The following is a 20,508-nucleotide window of genomic DNA, read 5'->3' on the forward strand; positions in this document are numbered from 1 at the left end:
TAGGGGATTGCAAAAATCACCCAATTTCATTCAATGAACTAAGGAAAGAAACACCAAGTTCAGATTTTGACCTCAACTTTGAAATCTTAATTTAGTGTCATGAGGGTCGATTCCAATGACCACCCGAGAAGGATCGGAATCACAACCCTTTCACCAGCCTAAGATACTCTACGCCAATGTCAAAGCTAGGGGACTACTGTTCCAGGGGTCAATTTATTTACCCGAGAAGGATTGAAATCGCAGCCATTACCTATTCGAGACGACGATATATCATTAACCGGCCACATCTCTGACGTCAGAACTCTTGCTCAAAACACGACATTGTCCCATGAAGCACCTTATCCCATAATAGACACCCCATTTAGAGGTTTGCGAACGACTCCTCAGCACATCCCATCAGGGTCAATGACGCCCTGTGCAAGCCCCAAGCTTTGCGTTTAAGGAACCCAAGAACGCACACAACTGTCTTCGGGACCACAAAATGGAGCAGAAGTCAGATCAATCTTGTGGTCACCCGATATCGAGGGATTCGAGGCCCCTCTAGTCATAGTAGCGCTCTGAAATGTCATACCCCGCTACTTAGGAAGGCACAAACCCCGCCCCTATATAAAACCGCATCGGTCAAGTTATAGGTAACTTAACTTCATCTCATTCACTCGCTTATTATACATCTCCTAAATTGGCGTCAGAGTGCTAATGTGCAGGTCCTTGACCGCTCGCCCTGTGGGGAAGGAAAGAGTCCATCGCTACTCAATATTGTTGCCACCCCATAACCCCAATGAAACCCCAGTTGTAGCCCTTTCTACCGTCTCATACCTCATAACACTCTTCTGGGTGATTTGATTGGACTTGGTCCGATCATTTCGGTTTATAAATCTTTCTGCTAATATAATCTTTACTTTGTTGCTTTGTTTTCTATAATGGCAGGAATAGATGTAACTTAGAAAAAGATGAACTTATATGGCCCTTCATTTCTCAAACCAACACTCTCCTGAATTGTTATATATCCCTTATCTATTGAATCTCTATTGGTTTTTTCTGAACTCATGATTTATTCCTGTATCAATATTTTCTAGCCATATAGGTTTATCCTTTTATAAAACTTTGTCACCCACATTATCATCAACTTATTATTTAACTAAACATTAAGATTATTATCTCAGAACATGAAAATAACTACAGATAAGAAGAGCTTATAAAAAAACTACAGATAATAAGTAACTAATTACATAAATTATTGGGATTAATTACAGTGAATACATCTCTGATTAAATCTATACATCAGTAACTGTTAGCACAGCACATTGCATAATTCCTAAGTCCTAACCATACTTCCCTAGCTATTCTAATTAAATCTAACAAAACTTAGGCTTGGGAAAGAATTCCCAAAAGAGCCATCCTAACATCAATCAAACTTCTATACAAATCCTTCACTCTTCCCTCAATAATCTCAATCCCATCCTCCAATCCCCTGCATCTTTTCTTCAATCTCTCAACAGCAGATTTCATCTCCTTTTCCCTTTTACCCTTCATGTGCACCTTCAATTCTCTAGCTGCAGTCACTGTCTGCTGCAACTCATCAATTGTCAACAAAGACGATTGCTTTGCCATCTCCTCCAATAATCTCAACCATGAAGATCTCACAGGCTGAGACTGCTTCACTGAAACCAGTCCACTTTTTGATTCAAATGACAGACCAGTCTCAAGAAAGCTGCAACACATCAAAGCCATGGCCTTAGAACCACACATGATCTCACCAAGATCTGTTTTTTCATACTTTTGCCGCAACAGTTTCTTCAAACAAGAACCACTGTTCTTCTTCTTCCTCCCCATTACTCTGCATCTCTTCTCACATGACTCCAAAAGTTCCAATGCACGTTTTGCTGCCACTGAATTAGGCTTAGAATCATCAACCAAATGTGCAACCACTCTCAATGTGTCCACATACTTGTTGATACCTTCCATTTTTTCCAGAAAGTAATTGCATGAATCAAGAAGCTCAGTGTTGTCTTCTAGGTACTTCTCAACACCGCCACGATCAGCACCATCTATGCAAGAAATGTTCACTAGAGAATCCAAGGCAATTTTCTGAGTGGTGATGGCAGCATCAAGAAATTGAGCCAAACCAACCACACCACCTTTGCTTTGTGACAAAAGGGTGTTAAGCTCCTCTGTGAGTTTCCGGTCGAATTGGGGTTTTTCCGGCAACGGGGCAACCGCCACCATCTGCTGCCGCCAGGGGAGACTCAACAGGATTGATCTCATGATGTGTAGAGCTTGTGTTTGCTTTGCTATGGGAGACTAAAAGTTCAAAGGACATGAACAATTGTACATTAACATGACCAATTGATTATGCAGTGCAATACACATATATATAGGCACATAAGCACATGTGTCAATATTACATTGAACATAAAGAACAACAAAGTGAATACGGTAAAGGGACAAAGTGTGGCCTAGTTAATTGAAGTTTATTGTTTTAGCACCGTTGGAGGGGTTCATGAGGGTCCCATGCCACTTTTGTTGTGCGGTGAAGCAAATAATTGGGTGTTGATTGAGGTTGATTTGGTGAAAGTGAGCTAGCTGTATGAGACTGCGTGGAGAAGCAGGACAGCACCACGTAGTACGTACTGTATTAGTCTGAGTGTGAAGGAAGGATTGCTTACAATTATTGGGACACCCTCTTCCATAATATCATTAAATTTTGTCTTGTATAAATTGTGAAAAATCTAGAAAGTCCCCATTAGGGGCCTGTTTGATAACTGTTTCCAAAACAGTTTAGTTTGGTAAAACCTGTTTTCAAAAAAACAGTTCTCATTTTCAATTTTTAAAACTAAAAAACCAAAACAGATAAAAGATGTTTTCAGTTTCAGTTTTTAGTTTTCAGATATCAGTTTTCTAAATGTTCGAAAACATGTCATTCAAACTGTTTTCTTTTTCTAAAAACTGTTTTTAAGAATTGTTTCTGAAAACTATTTTAAAAACTGAAAACTAAAACTGCTATCAAACAGGCCCTAGGTCTTTCACATGTGAAAGACCATTTTTACATTAAATTATAGGTTTCTTTCACCTAGAAAAATAGTCATTGTTTGTTTAATTATATTTTGGTACTTTACTAAGTATAGATTCTCTCCAAGCTTTTATTTCACTCTCATTTTAACCCACCTTCATTTAGCCAAGCTCACCTAACCCTAGACAACCGTCGCCTCCAACCAGTCACTGGAAGCTCTTCGTCATGGTCGGGCACAACCTCGCCTTTGACCACCAAAGCTTCGAACCTCCATGAACAATGCACCCTTTACGCCTCTGTCATTGGACACCAACCCAACCACTATGATCTGTCTTCTCTATCGACGCTCTCACCCGATCCTCACTCTCAAGTCTCAATCAATCACAAAGTCAACCCAACCCTATATTGAGGAATAAAGTCACTTCCTCAAGCAATCGTTTCGATTAGAAAATCATTCAGCTGGTTGCTCGACTAATCCACATCGACTCAATCTTTAATCCATTTTATTTGAACCAACAATAGTATAATTTAAACATTGAATCAATTAATGGCATATTATATTAAAATGCTAAATATATAGCCTCTATATAATAATTTAATAAATTTTCAAATTATTTTAAAAGTATCCCATGACAAAATTTCCATAATTTTTTTATCAGCCTGAATCAATCAACTAATCAAATAAGTGTTTGTGAGGAGGGCAACGATTGTCAAAGAATGATTCTCAGCCGGCTTCGAGGGTGTACCTGCAATAAAACTTTGTGCTCAAGTCTGGGATGTTTTATATAGGAATGAAGAGTGTGAGAATCTGTGTACCTAGTATGCGTGCTCTCTACTTTTATAAGGTCGAGTATGTGGAGTATGCGGTACGGTTGAGTTGCCTGTGATGTGAATTTGAGGTACAATCACCTAGGGATTGCTTGATTGCCTAACACAGGGAACTAAGCGCCAATGATTGAACAATGTACAAGAGCTTTGTGTGTGAGGCCTTTCTCCTTGAGCTTTACGACTTCTTCTTGGGCAGAAAGTCGTTGACCTTCGTAGTTTTACTATGAGGGGGAGCGTTTTGGTGCACTAAAGTTCTAAGAATTGCTTACTCGTTTGGCGGTTAGTAGTGGTTTTGTAGGTGATTGTGTCTCCTCAAGATCAGTCATATATAATAGCGTTGGATGTCTTCCCTATGTGAATGTGTAATTGCTCGGGTATCTCCACGGTTGGTGGACAAACTATCGGGAGTATATCGAGGTATGCAACTCAGATATAAATTAGGTATATTTGAGATAAAAAACGAGAAACAATTATCGACTGCTGAAACACTTGGGTGTGTTCCCCATGGTACGGGGTGTACCTACTTGGAACGACAAATAGCGTATGCTCAAAAGATTTATGGTCAGTAGTAATGGGTGACCCCCCAAAATAGGAGCCTCTCGGCTCTTGCCATCATTAGAAGTTATGGCGAGAAGTATGTAAAAGTCTTTAGTTGGTGTGAGTGATTGGTTCCCAGTGGAGAGTACCGACGAACAAAACAATTTTAAACCATTTATATATATAAATTTTTTTTCACACCCACTTATATATACTGGGCCAATCAAATGTTGTCACGATTCGAACCCCACATGGCATGCACTACAAATCCAACATTTGCTTAGATTTGTCCCTCTGTTTGCCACGATTAAGATGGACCTATATTTTATCATTTGTGTGCATATTTTTTAAGGAATGACGAAAAAGAAGAAGAAAGAAAATGATGAAATATATTACATAACTTAAACATGCGTATATTCTCATTACATGTCTCAGAGTTCTTCGACCTTTTGAAGGGAATATATTTTAGGTATATTTTTCATGTTATGTGTAAAGGCTGCAGGGTTTGATTTATGAGTTCGGATCCCCAACAGTATAAAAAGAAACTGAAGTGTACGCACTACGCAGTAAACATCCTAACCATAGAAATAATTAAAATAATTAGCAAAAGTTATTAAAGGAAATCCATTTGCATATATACAATGACATTATTGAATAATTCATCCATTCTGTATCATAATTGAAGCAATAACTTCTTCAAGTACAAGAAATTGTACCAGCCTTTAAGAGGGACTAATGCATGCATATGAATTTAAAAATAGTTTCTCAATCTTTTGGATCTGCATTAAGATCTAAAATCCATCTTCAAGATATGCAGCTATTGGCAAATCTTCTGAGCAGCTAACCTGCAACCTTTTGTCTCAGCTTTGTGCTTTTTTGCCTTGGAGAAGAGAACAACACATATGTGGTGGCAGGAGCAAGTTGCTTGCTAATTCTGTATAATTTCTTTGTTGCATTAAGATTTTTTTCATTATAAAATTAAGTGGCCATGGGCAGAAGCTGTGGCATTGTAAAAATTATAACTGATAGAGAATGGAAGTTATTAACTATTCATGAATGAGTTGCCTAATTTGATGGAATGATACATAAGGAAGGTATTGACTATGCTATGAATAGGTTTCCTAAAGTGAGAAATATAGTTTTAATACACAAAATAATTATATGAATATTCCATATTTTATCCATAACATCTCATAATGTCTGATTTTTTTTAAAGTAGGGAAGGCACCCGCGTAGGAAGGGATCGAGGCGTCTATACACTTTTCATCCCTACATCTCATTTATCCTCATTCATATCATCATTCCCCATGACGGAGTTAATTTTTACCCTATCACCAGTCCTCGCCTCCTCACAGGTCCCACAAGAACCCCAAATATGTCATTAATTTTTTTAAAATTTAAATTAAACATATATAAAAGGGGAATGCTAACTTACTCCCACTAGTTTTTTAGAAGGAGTAAGTTAGCATGTAACACCTTTTCAGTTATGACAAAAATAGTCTTTATCTTGTGCTTAAAAACAACTTCACCTAATGGGCAATAAGTAATTTTGCTCTCCCTTTATTTATTTTTTCTTAGAAATCCGTGTTGTTTTTCTTGTTTTCTCTCTCCCACTTCACTTTCTTCAAGCTTCCTTCCCCAACATCTTTGTGCTCATGAAGTCCTCCAACATGTCACCATTTTTTTTCTCCGTCCTCTTGTTTCAATCTATTTTTTCAGCACTTCCCTTACTCAACAACCCCATGACACTCTGCTCAATTTCCCAAATCTAGATCACCTTGAATCGGTTGATGACTATGCCAACTCGGCAGAGGACACACGGGTGGAGGGTTGTATATTTGTTTTGTGTTGGATCTTGGAACTTAACATGACAGAAACAGAATCACAGCAACAACAAATTAGAGGGAGATGAAAATCAATTCAAGCAAGAAGATAGAAGAAATGAAAACAAATAACCTTTTTTTTTAATTTAACCTGAAACATGACGTATTGAGTCCATGAGAGAGAATTAATGCTTGAAAATTGGAATGGTGGGGTTCAGGAGAGAGAAAATGTTTGAATTTAAAACTAAATAAAACTGAAATTACACAAATGCCCAGTATTTAAAGCATTGTTAAAGAAGAGAAAGTTAGACTTTTTTTGTCAAAATGAAAAGGTGTTACATGCTAACTTACTCCTTCTAAAAAACTAGTGAGAGTAAGTTAGCATTCCCCTATATAAAATACATAAATTTAAAAATCACAAGTGTTTATGCAGCTACAACGAAATCGTGGGTACAAAGACGTGATCTGCAATGTGGATTGTAGGGAATTGATGCACGCTCTGGGAGATACAAAAAGCCGCCAGTTCATGTCCATCCTTGAAGATATTCAAGAACTGATGAGTAGACAATGGTTGGCCTCTCTAACAAGTATTGGAAGAGAGTGCAACAAGCCTGTAGATTGATTAGCACGAAAGGGAGTATCATCACCATCTATGCCTCTTTGCTTGATTGATGAGCCAACCATGGAGTTAGAGACCCTCTTCATATCATGTTTCATTAATAGTTATTACGATTGTTGTAAAACTTTGAATGAGAGAATTTAATTCAAAATTTAAGAGAAACAAAAATATGGGATCGTTTCTTTGTTAGTTAGTCCTTTTCTTTGTTTGTAGTTTTCCAATGGGAAAAAAAGCTACAATAAAATCAATACAAATATATGATAAAACTTAAATAATATTAAATAAAATTCATCACACAATATATGAAGTCTAGAAATTAAGCAATTTGAAATGTAAAGTCCAACAATCAACATATTCAAAATGTAAAGTGTAACACACTAAATATTTCCTACAGCATTCCTTATGGGTTGGGTTTAGGGCCCTCTTTAGTATCTATTTAATTTTATTATTAATGTTGTTATTGTAGAGGGGTGGAACTCAACGGGGCAGGATAGCGGTCCCCATCTCCATCCCTAGATTTTCCACATAGGACTTTGGTCTTTGTTAGACCCCGAAAATTCAGTAGCAGGATTGTTAGGACTGATCCGGGGATGGGCTTGGAGGGTGACATATTGGTGCATCATAGGATGAATGGGCCTAAGGTTTGGAGGGTATTCTAGAAGGGGTAGAAAGGGGAATACTTAGTAACTCTCTAACAGAAATGTGAGAGAGGGAAAGGATTGTAATAACCAATATATAAGAAGGTTATAGAGAGGTTGAGAGGTTATCTTTTGGGATCATAGCTTATTGAGAGTATGAATAGGAAACTCTAAGCTTCCTATAGGAGCCTAGCTCTGGTCAGAATAGGATTCCTATCCCTTTCTGTAATTGTTCTACAATCATCAAATAAACCATCTACTTCTGTTTTCTATGCAATTTACCTCTAATTTCCACTGTTAGGATTCAGGTTCCTAACAAAATGGTCCGACCTGCCGGATTATCGAGGGAGAGCCAGTGCAAACCACCGGAGAAAGAGAAACAAATGGAAGCTAGGGTTGATGCGCTGAGAACCGTGATCTCGGAGTTTCGCACTACTCTTGCTGATGTGCAGGCCACTATGAAGGAAACTCACGCGAGTTTGCTCGCGATGCTTGAGCGAACCCTGGGAAAGACGATGGCTGACGAAGGCAGTTCAGGTGGAGCGGTGAAAGGAATGCCGGCGAGGGATCCTCAAGCAGGGAGGACAGATCCAAAACTGGCATGGCAGAAGGAGTCGATCACAGCGGAGAAAGAACGGCGAGGTGAAGCTGTGGAAGGGGAAGTTGCAGAAGTCGCAGCACAGGCATCGCTGAGAGAAAAGGACAAGGCGTCGCCGGCCAAATTGGGAGCTACGACGGAGACAGATATAATGATGGAAGTTTCTGCAATGCAGAAGTTGCAGATCTGTAACAATCAAGGGAGGAAGAGGGAAGAATCAGTCGTTGAGGCTGAAATCAACGATTTAGGGTTCGATTGGGAGAAGCGGCCGCCGCGAAAACCGCCGGATTCAGATTTTCACACGGCAGCGTACCAAGCGAAGACGGTAGCGGCGATACAAGTGACCCACGCCGCTCCGAAGGAGGAAACAAGAGAGAAGACTATTGAAGGTTTACCACTTTCAAATGCAAGAGATTGGAGGACGGCAGCGCTTCTACCTCCACCACCGGCGAGGTCGCCGGAGTTGTGGCAGGGTGAAGGCTTCTTGGCAGCGTTTGTTCTGGCAAATGGCGAGCGGTTACGTCGTGGATACAGAGGAAGAACGGGTGAGCGGTTTTGGATCTGCATCACACATGGGTCAAGTCCAAGTTTGGGCCAAGCTAATGATTGGGCCCAAATGACAGAAAAGACACATGGTCAGAACCCTGAAAGGAAACAAGAGTCACGTGCTGGAATTGGGAATGAGTGGAGTAAATGCTTAAGTCAGCAATGTGCTAGGCTAATGGGCCAAGCCCAACCTATTGAAGAAGTTCGGATAGCAAAGGCATACTATTACTATTTGGGCTCATTGGGCCAGGATGAGATGAAGCTGAAACCCATGATAGGGGAGGAGCACACTGCTGTTGATGGTAGCTGGACATTTGTTAGTCAAAGGAAGCAATGTCACCAGGGTGGGCTGCATGTTTTTAAAAGAGACACTGGGCATTCAAATGGGCTGGGCCAACATAAAAAGGGTGGAGTTGGAAGCAGTAGCAAGACAACGGCCACCAAACCAAAGGCACACTCTTTATGCGTCCTGGCTTGGCCTTTTGATCCTGGTAAATTGAACGCTATTTATTTTCAAGCATGTGGTATCTATGCAATACCTCATTATACACCACCCACAATTCTCTTTCTTCCAGCCAAGAGTGAATCTACTGGTCTAGTTCCTGAATTGGTCACTGCCGCAATAACAGAGCAAGAAACTACTCAAAAGGCAGATTTTGTTGTAGAACTAATGGAAGAACTAAATTCTAGCTCTGAGATAATTTCAACAGCGGTTTCTCAATTACCTTGTGTACCACGCTCATTTAAGGAATTATACAATACTGGTATTCTTGTTCAGGGGCTGTTTGCATCATTGCCAATAGCTCATAAGTTCACAAAGGGCATCACAAAACTGAAATTGATCCTGAGAGTGTTTGATCCGGGAATTGTTTGGCCACCACAGGGTCAATCAAGTTCTGGGTCATACCGGGTAAATATTTCTGCTGAATTGATTGTTGGGTTTCAACGTGTGGACTCTCCAAGTGATGAGATTAATGTTTTGGGTTGGAGACATGAGCAGAAGTGGAGGTATCAATTTGATGGCCACAATTCAGTCCTTGAGTTTTTTCAAGGAGAAGCGGGTAGTAGAAGAGATAATGGTTTGGAAAATATCAGTTTGTGGAGCCTAGCTGTTGTGGATTGCACTAGCGGGCTACTTCAGAGGTTAAGGGACCATTTTCAAACAGCTAATTCAATGCTTACTCTTGGAGAAGGTGTTTCAAGGCTGTTTCAACCACTTTGCATCAACTGGAATTGCTCCAATGATGAGGAATTCTGGCCCAACACTTTATGGTACTTTCTCCAGTTGCAACAATGGGAACCAGGTAGAAGCTGGGTTGATCACCTTGGGTTTTGTGGCAAATCTTTCGATGCAGCGCCTTGGGAGGACGTCCTCACTATCAAGAGTCAATCCCCATCCTTCAACCTTGAGGACAAGGTTGATTTTTCAGCAGGTGGTATTGTTAGACCCCGAAAATTCAGTAGCAGGATTGTTAGGACTGATCCGGGGATGGGCTTGGAGGGTGACATATTGGTGCATCATAGGATGAATGGGCCTAAGGTTTGGAGGGTATTCTAGAAGGGGTAGAAAGGGGAATACTTAGTAACTCTCTAACAGAAATGTGAGAGAGGGAAAGGATTGTAATAACCAATATATAAGAAGGTTATAGAGAGGTTGAGAGGTTATCTTTTGGGATCATAGCTTATTGAGAGTATGAATAGGAAACTCTAAGCTTCCTATAGGAGCCTAGCTCTGGTCAGAATAGGATTCCTATCCCTTTCTGTAATTGTTCTACAATCATCAAATAAACCATCTACTTCTGTTTTCTATGCAATTTACCTCTAATTTCCACTGTTAGGATTCAGGTTCCTAACAGTCTTCGTCCCCATCCTAACGGGGAGAAATTTCCTGAGATCGAGGTCCAAACAAAACAGTTTTGTGGGGATTTCATCTTCAGTTGAAAATTGACATTCCTACTCTTTATTAGTAACCCATGTTATTCGAGTTTTATGCATAGAAAAAAAAACTCACTGGATGAATCATCCACCACCATGATGTAGATGTTTCTACTTGATGAGAAACCAAAATAAGGAAATGTATCACAAGTTTTGCCAATAACATCAAACTTAAAACATTTTAAAATATGAGAGGTGATTAATCAAACTTAGACAAAAAATTCTTCAGTGTCTAAAACGAAACATGTGCCTCTAAGATGAAGCACACAGTAGTCTTATAAATCTTAATCACCTCTATATTTCATTAACAGTTATTACGATTGTTGTAAAACTTTGAATGAGAGAATTTAATTCAGAATTTAAGAGAAACAAAAAATATGGGATGTCTTATATTTTCTATCACTTGATTGAATTCAATTTTTTTTAACAATGTAAGGAATTTCTAATACTTTTCTTTTTAGTGTAAGACAGTCATCCTTCTTCGAAGGAAATCCTGTTTGACACGGGAACATTCACATCAAGATAGGGCTAACTCTCCCCGCGGGAGTTTTGTTCATCCACAAGATTCGAATCCGAGATCTTGCTTAAGGGGAATCAAGCATGTACCACTTGAACCAACCACCCGATGATAATAAATTTATAATATTGAGACTGCAACAATCAGGTTCACACCGTAGTAAGAGTAAACAATAATCGGTTGGAAAGAGTAATTTGAAATAAAGATTCTTAAAAACCATAATGGTAGGTTATGATTAGAACTTAAAATATGGTAATAGATCGATCAGATAGATGATGATACTGAAATTATTGAAATTGATTCAATGGATCTATCGTACAGCAATTTGTACATAGATTTTTATGCATGATTACTAACAGAGTACGATGCATGTATGTGAATGGTTTTTAATTGGCTCATTGATAATAATTAATAACTAAACATGTCATTTATGGTCTGTGCTCTCAAAGGTTACATATAAAATAAAAAGTGATAAATTTGAAGTTAGCTTTTACAAGGTTAGTATAAACCAATATAAGGCTACAGTGAATCAGATAGAATTCTTTGTCTATTATATAATATAATAATTTAGCTATTTCATGGTTCAAACTTCAAATGTACAATTTAATTTTTTTAAATAATGGAGACAAATCACTTGCAAGAGCTAAACTATCACCTGATCATGAACATCAAAGTTGATGTGAAATGAGCCTAAAGTAATCCAGGGAATGGCAGGGATGTCACGGACTCTGTACAATTTACAATGACTAGATGTTTGGACTCATGACTAAGATATTTTACAATATTTTGAAGGCTGATTCCATCCTGTAACCCAATCTTCTACTTGGAGCTCTTGCTCTTGCTATCCACAGCTACCTTCAGCTTTCTCCCCAGTGCAAATGCTAGAGGAGGAGGAACAGCATTACCAATCTGCCGGTGTTTCTGTATGATGTTACCACAAAACTGGTAGCTATCTGGGAAGCCCTGGATTTATGTATGAATAAGAAAGATGTTAAGCAAAAGTTACACCAAATCAGATTATTTATAATCTAACTATTTCTGGCGCAAGTCACAGCTTCCTAATTAAGGATTATTAATGCTCTGTAACTAAAAATTATCATATATTACATTCACAAGTTAATTATAGACATTCCTAGCATGTTAGGACTGTTGTATGTGAAACCTTCTGAGACAAGTAAGTAAGAGATATTTTATCTTTGACACTGAGCCTCACATCCTGAGGCTCACTGACAAATTAAAACCTACCCAGTTAGGACTAGAGGAGGATTTAAACTTCTTGCCATTAGAGAAAGATATTAATTCTAGCTCATTTTGAAATCAAACCGAATGGTTAATTACACGTGATTAGCTAAAATAGATTTAGTTGATGTGCCATCACCACACAGAACCTTAATAAAAGAATTTCAAAATAGAATAAATATGTCAGGTCCAGATTGAATTTAATAAGCTTCCTACTGAATCTAAATTAGTTTTAATCCTCAGAGTAATTAGTTTTAATATTATTGGGAATTTATTTTTTATAATGGAATTTGAGTTCAGAGTGATAGCTAACTCCAGTTAAAGACTTACTTGAGATCGGGCACATTCACGAACTGTAAGAATCCTATCTTGGTCAGGATGAAAGCACATTCCAACCTTCCCCATTGGTTGAGGGTCTGTAATGGAAGTTGGGAAATTCCCTTCCCAATCTAACCTACCAAACAGTCCCTTCCAATGATTATGCCGCTCAGCTGTGTTTGGCAGGCACCATGGAATCAAATCAGCTACTTGTCCTGTGGACAATGTTATCTGCATTTTCATTGGACATTATGCCAAGTACACGTGACAACCAATGGGTAAGCTCAAAACATATAAATTGTTAAGCTTAAATCTCACACCAAAACTTAGTTTTACCTTTTCATCTGGAAGATCACGCCAGTCAGCACCTGGCCTCTTAGGAATTCTCTGACATCGAATCAAATTCAACTCGTTCATCTCTTTTGAAATATGATCCGTCAAGACAGCCATGTCCCCACGAACCTTCTTTTGGTACCATGAGACAGGATCACTTTGATACTGTGCAATACAAAACCAGATGATTTATGAGTCATGGGAAACTCAAATTCGCTAAGTGTAAATTGACATAGAATCCACATTTTTCCTGTTTTACTTACCTCCATGTTTATTTCAGAGGCTCCATTCTTCACAGTTGGGAGATCACCAATGGTATCGCGAACCGTTATTGCACGGAATGGGGCCCCGCTAGCAGTGCTGCGAGCAGCAGCATACTGAACATTTTCTGAAAGCTTAATTTTCAACATGGGGGAAGAAAAGACATGCATTGGCTCTGGCCATTCAGGGAGAACATCCTCTGGAGAGGCTGCCCAAATAAATGCACGTTTTCTTGATTGAGAAACCCCATAAGCTCCAGCCTCTAGGATACCGAACCTCACCTTTGAATAAGCAAATCGGTGTTTGTATATTAGTTTCTCATTCTTCTACATAGCAACTGAACTTAAGAGTGCAGATGCTTGCATGGAAAAATTATGCAGTAATAGAATTTTACCTGGTAACCAATCTCAAGAAGTGAAGCCAAGGTTAACCGGAATGTCTGTCCTTTATTGAAAGACACAAAGTTCCTCACATTCTCTAACAGGAAATACCTTGGCCGGAAGTAATCAGCAAAGGATAAAAATGCTAATATCATCTCACTCTGAACTTTACTCCAACTGCTACTGTTGAATCTATTCATCGTAGAGAAGCCCTGGAACACGAGACTTATTCAATTCAATCACTAACTAAAGTTTTACCATCTTTAGAATAGCAACAAAGCAAACAGCAAGACGGACCTGGCATGGAGGCCCCCCATTAATGAAATCCACTTCCCCTGGCATGGGTAAATTATTTATTTCCTTCTCATCTAGTGAAGTAGCTAATTCGGCAGCCTCAGATGTTGAGATACAGTCATCTACGTCCCCACACTTCTCCATCACAGCCCTGCATTACAATGCATTTATAGGTCACTTACAAATGGGTTCCACTTTTTCAGGCTTGGGGAAGGAGATTTTATCACTGTAATAATTTACCTAAGGATAACGTTGCAGTTGTTAATAAACACCAATGCTTCAGGATGATTGGCTTTAAATGCATTCCCAGCCGGCTTTTCGTACTCAATAGCCCATTTAGTTGATGAAATGCCTGAATCATTTGAGAAGCAACTCAAATTAAACATGCATTCATAGTAGATCTAACTATCTCTAGCTATAATAGCGCATTTAAGATTACCTGACTGCTGAAATCCCTCTGATAAACCACCACAACCAGCAAAAATATCCAAGGTTGCTAAGCGTTTCTCGTTTGATGTCTTTCTTTCCTTATCAGGTTCTGTTATTCTTTCTCCGTCATTACAATTCTCTTTTCCTTTGATAGCTGCAGCATCAACTGTATGTCCACTTGAGTATCTTACTTTGACATCAGCTGGAAACTATCAATCAAATGGAGAAATCAGGATGCACTCACAAGCACATTATACACATACTCAAAGGGGGTGAAGAATACAATACCTTCTTGAGTGACCCAGTGGCAGGATCATACAAGTGCTCACAGAAAAACACATGTTGGAAGATTCCAGGGGCACTGCATGTGGGAATATCATTCTTCTTTCTGACTTCACATTTACCTTATATGGATTCTACAGAGATTAAATGTGTTTCTCCACTGTAGTATACCTAAAAGATATAAATCATGGAACCTAATTCAATATAAAAACTTAAGACATATTAGACAGTACAGACCAGATACAGAAACTGAACAACTCTCAAAATAAAAGCAATGCACAATGAAACTTATCAACACATGCAAACAGAGGAGCTCACTTAATATAGTTAATTGAATAAATTGTGAATGGTTTTAAACCCTTAGAAATTTTAAAAAATACAAACTCAGTTATAATATCATTTTGATTATTAATGTGATCGTTTGCTTGCTCTTTCAACAAACTAATGTGTCCATGTGATAGTTTGTGTGAAACTGTGCATTCTTTTATTGAGTTCAAAATAATCAGTTTCTTTAACCTCTTGAATATCAGAGCGGTATGCCTTCTGATTTGATATATCTTCTGGTCGGAAAAACCTTCGGATTTTGACTTGGGTGGACTTCATTTCAGCCTGATTGGTTTCCATTTTGACAATTATTTCCAGAATTTGGCACACAACATAAGCTTTCAACCCTATATTCCTCCCACTCTTGCAAGTTCCCTGCTCTATCCTTTCGTCAAATTCAAATGGACTTACATAAACATAATCGTCAAGAGAATATTTAGTTCCTCTCAATAGGAAACCATTCCGAGATGATTTTACTTCAAATACATCCTCCTCCTTGGCTTTCTTTAATTTGCAAGCGTGACAAATGCCAGAATCTAGACCTAAAGTATCAAATGAAAGGCTAAAGAAAGCACCTCTTTCAGGCCAGTACAAGCTTTTACAGTAATATTCGGTAGGTAAACCTTTCTTCTTCCTCTCTACTGCTCTATCCCTTGCAATTTTATTGGCAGTGATATTATCCTTTCGATGCTGATGTCCCCAATGCATTCGCCGAGTATCTACAACAGCTGTCTTCCTAACATCTCTCAGTCCCAAATCCTTGCACTCATTTGTCAAAAACAACTCTGTCTCATTAGCAGTGTTTCCAAGAACAGTATGGCATCCGTGCTGCATCAGTCTACCATGAAACATTTTGCTTCCATCCAGTGATTCATACATATACTCAACATAATAAATGGCAGGATGCTCATCTGTTTCATCAAATCCCACCAACACAGATCCCCCCACAGAAATAACATCTGCATGAATAATTGCGCGCTTATAAAGAACATATCCAGAATTTGTTTTTCCTACAGGCTCCCCATCCCATCTTACTTCTCTGTCTGCAGAAAATATTTCAGGTTGTTTTGAAACTGAATGTGATTTTTGGGTTCCTTCCAAAAGTAATGTCTCCTCCTCAATTTCATCACCGTCTTCATGTTCCTTTTGATCCTCAACTTCATCATCATCATTTAATTCACTAGCAGTTTCCTCTTTTGAATCCTCTGGTACGTAGTTTGAGTAATACTGCCCCCATATTCTGTTGATCAACCTTGTTGTTGTAGCTTGCATGGCTTTCCTCTTGGACTCAAGAGGAGCAACTGCTGCTCGAGGATTCAGATTTAGTTCACTCTTTCTTACAACTTTACTCTTTTTTACCAACCATTTTGTGTGGTGTCGCTCTTCCATGTTCCTCATAAGACCAGTTAAAAACGCACACTTTCTGATATTTTCATCTGGAAACTCCGCAAACATTTGTAGAACTATTTGTCCATGGACAGTAACATATCTCTCAACAGCTGATAGATCAGATGAAATGTACGCAACATCGTTTTGACTAAACTCAGATATCTTCCTGATGACATCTCCAAAAGAAAGTCTTGACACTCTACTTTGTTCCTTTAATAAGGTGATAATACGAACAGCAAGCCTTGCAGTTTTCAAAATTGCTGCATGCCAAGGAGCATACTGCTTTGATGGCTTCCCGAGTCTATACCTGAAAGGAATGAAATTGGTTGGAGATAGTTCTTATTGACATATAGAGTATAGACTAGTAAAATATGCAAAGCACTTATGTGGCTTTCCAATTCACTTAAGATAACCCAATTTATTTGCAATATTTCTGTTTGCAGATAACTTCCATTAATAGTTTGACATAGAAGTTCCTCAACAAACTGTTAGCCAACCTCCACATGCTAAGGTGTACATTAGGAGAATGCATAGGGGAAGTAGAGGATCAGCACCTCAAGTAAGCATGGAAAGTAACGCAACTAAATAACAGCTACAGGCATGGCAAGTGGGGAGATGTGAAAAGAAAGGCAGGAAAAAAGTGAAGAGAGAGAGAGAGAGAGACCAGACCTATTGAAGTGTACGGTTTATATTGTATCCTTTTTTTAACTTTCTTTGGGTGATCTTATACTAGTTTATCTATAATAGTCTGCATTGATTCTGATAACATACTAATGCATATCAGAAGAGTAAATTCAGTATTTTTTTTATATGATCTTCCAAATTTGTATCAAATGAAATTTTCTAGTCTTATTGCTTTAAATAATATTTCCATAAAAATGATAGGCCACATCCCTAATATGCATTAACATAAATAAAAAATTACTAATTCTTTTGAAATCAAAGGAATGTAATAAAAAAATAGAGTTTATTCAGAACAAGAGACACCATACCAGGACATGTCTGTTCTGATGGATATGGAAATCATAGATGATCCAAATTCAATCATCCATTCTTTTATTGCACTCAAATAAACTCGAAGTCCATCAACAGTCTGTGCTCCTGAACTAATGGAAGAAGTTTGACTGCTATCAGTATCCAAATGGAAACAATTTCCGTCATCAGAAGTCATTATTCCTGATCCGAAGATGGTAACATCAATCTCTGAACAAGGTTTCATAGGAAGAAGTTCCAAAGAAATCAATCTTGTATCTGAGTTGTATAAAGACCAATCATGCAGCATGCTTCTAGGAAGATTGTCAGTGTCATACACATCATAGTCATCACCAGAAACTATTAACTCATCTGTTTCTTCGGAGGAGGTTTTATAATAAGCAGGTAGAGGGTAATCATTGGCAATCTCCCCTTCATTAATTTTAATATAGTATTTGCTAGGAGCAGAAGCTAATCTGTGGCTTTTCTTCTTCTGCATTGATTGCCAATACTCTTCTTCCTGAAACAGCCTTGCTAATTTTGCATCCCCATCTTCCTGTGCAGAAGCCCTAGAATTCAATTCACTATTGCTTTCAATCCTTAAACTTTCACCTGAAGGCATTACTGTTGCATTTACATAGTTTCTAGGTTTCTTACTCTCATCTCTAAGAGCAGCAAGCACAGGAATATTTGCAAACATCCTGTCATTTTGCTTGGATGTGACATCTAATCCTATCAGCTGCTTATGAATAAACTCACCTTGAGAAATGACAAAATCCTTTGCAAATGCAGTTCCAGAAAAATACTTGCTACCACCCATAGACCGTGCTACGCTGGCAAGTAACTCATCAAGACTTATATCAGGGTTCCCACCAGAAGACTTGGCAAGTTTTTTGTATACTTCTATACATGCATGAGCCTTTTCAAAAAAGTAATCATAATGCCTTTTGTATTTAGTAGCCGGTTTAAAGCATTCATAATCAGCCATATCAGTTGAAAGCCATATCACAGGAGATCCATCTTCATAACCAGATATATCCCATGATTCAATGCGTCCAAAGCCTTCACATCTAATGCGTTTCTCTTTTTTCTTTTCAGTACTTACTTCAAGTGGCAATATAACTCCAGAAATAAACAAATCCTTCACTTCCAGCATCTCAAGAGGTTGTCCTGTGCCACTTTCATCATGCAGAACAAAGTCTGTAATTCTTCTATTTGGACGACCATCATCCTGATCAGAAGTCAGGAGGACAGCCAGTTCTTCTTCCACAACCTGATCCTTCTTTATTTCAGTAAGACAAGACTTCTTAGATGTGGAAATGGATCTCTCCTTCAAATTATCACATGACACAGCTTGTTTTGGGTTTCTGCAGGTATCGGAAAGCTGCTCACTTCTCTCTGACATACTTCGCTTCTTTTTTTTATCTCCTGCCATAACTAACTGTTCAACCTTGGAAACTGCAGATTTTTGTTGATCTTATCCCTTAATTTGACAGTTAATAGAAACAAACAGAAAACTCGTAAGTTTTTATGAATTTCATAAGGAAACCAAGGCAATGATTAAGAAAAAGTTAAGCAGTATAATGGTCACAAGGAAACTGAGACAGTCATGAGACAGAAATAAAAGAGATCTATGAACATCATATGACCTGTTTGCTTTGGAGTTCTATGAAATAGGAAGGCAGAAAGTAAAAGAAGACAGGAATACCACACATGGATAGTATAGGGAGCAAGTTAATGGAAGTAAATAAATGAATAGTGTGTGTCATAAACTAGCACCTACACACAATCGCACACTAAGAGAAAGATACTTCTTTCAATTTTATACACAGATTTTGCTCCTCTAAAATGTGAAGTGCACTTTAGAGTGTAAAATGAAAGGATGGCGGTTGATTGAAAAATCAATGATTAATAATGACAAAAGACATCCACATGTATATTAAGCCATGTATTAGAATTTGGGAGGCCTAACTCAACCCAAAAGCTAACTCAAGAGCTGAGGATTTCCTACCCACTTATAAACATTTCATTAGTCATATCTCTAGCCAATGTGAGACTTAACATCCCCCTCACGCCCAGGACATCTGGAGTGTGAAGGTTAATGATCACGCCCATATCCCTGTCCACCATGGGATATCGTCAAGGCGATCTGGATCATGCTCATATCCCTATCATGGGATATATCATCGGACGATTATAATTTTCTGCTTTATCATTTAAAGTGTATCCCTCACTTTACAGTAGTCAAAACATACTTCACATGTCAAAAGATACAAAAAAATTACGAAAGACAGATATGATTAAATTCAAATGATAAATAAGTAAAAACAAAGAAAATGAGTAACAGATCACAACATAGACAGGAAAGATAGAAATGGATACAAGTTGTAATGATGCAAGTGATCTTAAGTAAGCATAATAATTAATTGAGAAGTATGCAGTCACACCAGCTCCATTAATTAAAACCGAACCTTACCTGAATTGGATGCCTGCAAAATCCAGTGCTTATTTTATGCATGCAAAAAGAAACAATGGCATTCCCTTCAAAGAAAATACTAAAGGTTAACAATTTCATCAGACAGAAGACAAAGCATTTCCAAAACAACAAGAAAAACAAAACTCCATATAAACATACTAACCAAAATCTCAGGAAAAAGAATCCAAGGTGGAAGCTTTGAATCAAAAGCCTGATCAGGAACCTGGGAAGAACAGATTGATTGAGCTGGGTAGAGTAAGTCCATTAAAAATCAAAATTTTAGCACAAAATTCACATGCAAAACAAAAGGGGTGTCTGATCAAGCAGCTAACTAAAACTGATAGAAAAAAAAAAATTCAATTGTTGAATTGATGTAATGTACCTGATGAGGATTGAGCAAGGAGAAAAATGAGATTGGAGTTAGGATGCAGAGAAGTAAAGAAGAGGAAAGTGATGAATTGTGATGGGAAAGGATTAGAATGGGGTCAAAAGAATCAAATGCAGAAGTAGAAGTCATGTGTGCTGATGAAAGCACTTTACCTGAAACCAGGGAATGAGGACACTGAACAAAGCTCAAAGTAAGACAGTTGGCAGTTACACAATCAACCAAATCAATGACAAAACCCTTCTCTTGATTCTCAAACATTGTGTTCAAACTCCTAAAATCAAAACATAACTCAATCTTAGGAACACTAACAAACTCTACTGGTTTTGAAACTACTCACTTGGTCAATGGTTGATTGAACATTGGCAAGCGGAA

General features: G+C 38.2%; 1 protein-coding gene and 1 pseudogene across 1 annotated transcript; both read right to left on the reverse strand.

The window, feature by feature from the left end:
- Positions 1–1,205: 1,205 nt before the first annotated feature.
- LOC130718698 (uncharacterized) lies at positions 1,206–2,333 on the reverse strand. The gene has a single exon (XM_057569326.1). It carries the CDS (start codon positions 2,263–2,265, stop codon positions 1,366–1,368), a length of 900 nt encoding a protein of 299 aa, XP_057425309.1. The 5' UTR covers positions 2,266–2,333; the 3' UTR covers positions 1,206–1,365.
- Positions 2,334–11,598: 9,265 nt separating this feature from the next.
- LOC130721565 (DNA (cytosine-5)-methyltransferase 1-like) lies at positions 11,599–18,889 on the reverse strand (annotated as a pseudogene).
- Between the last annotated feature and the right edge of the window lie 1,619 nt (positions 18,890–20,508).

This window comes from Lotus japonicus, chromosome 5, assembly GCF_012489685.1.
Source record: "Lotus japonicus ecotype B-129 chromosome 5, LjGifu_v1.2".
Classification (NCBI taxonomy): domain Eukaryota; kingdom Viridiplantae; phylum Streptophyta; class Magnoliopsida; order Fabales; family Fabaceae; genus Lotus; species Lotus japonicus.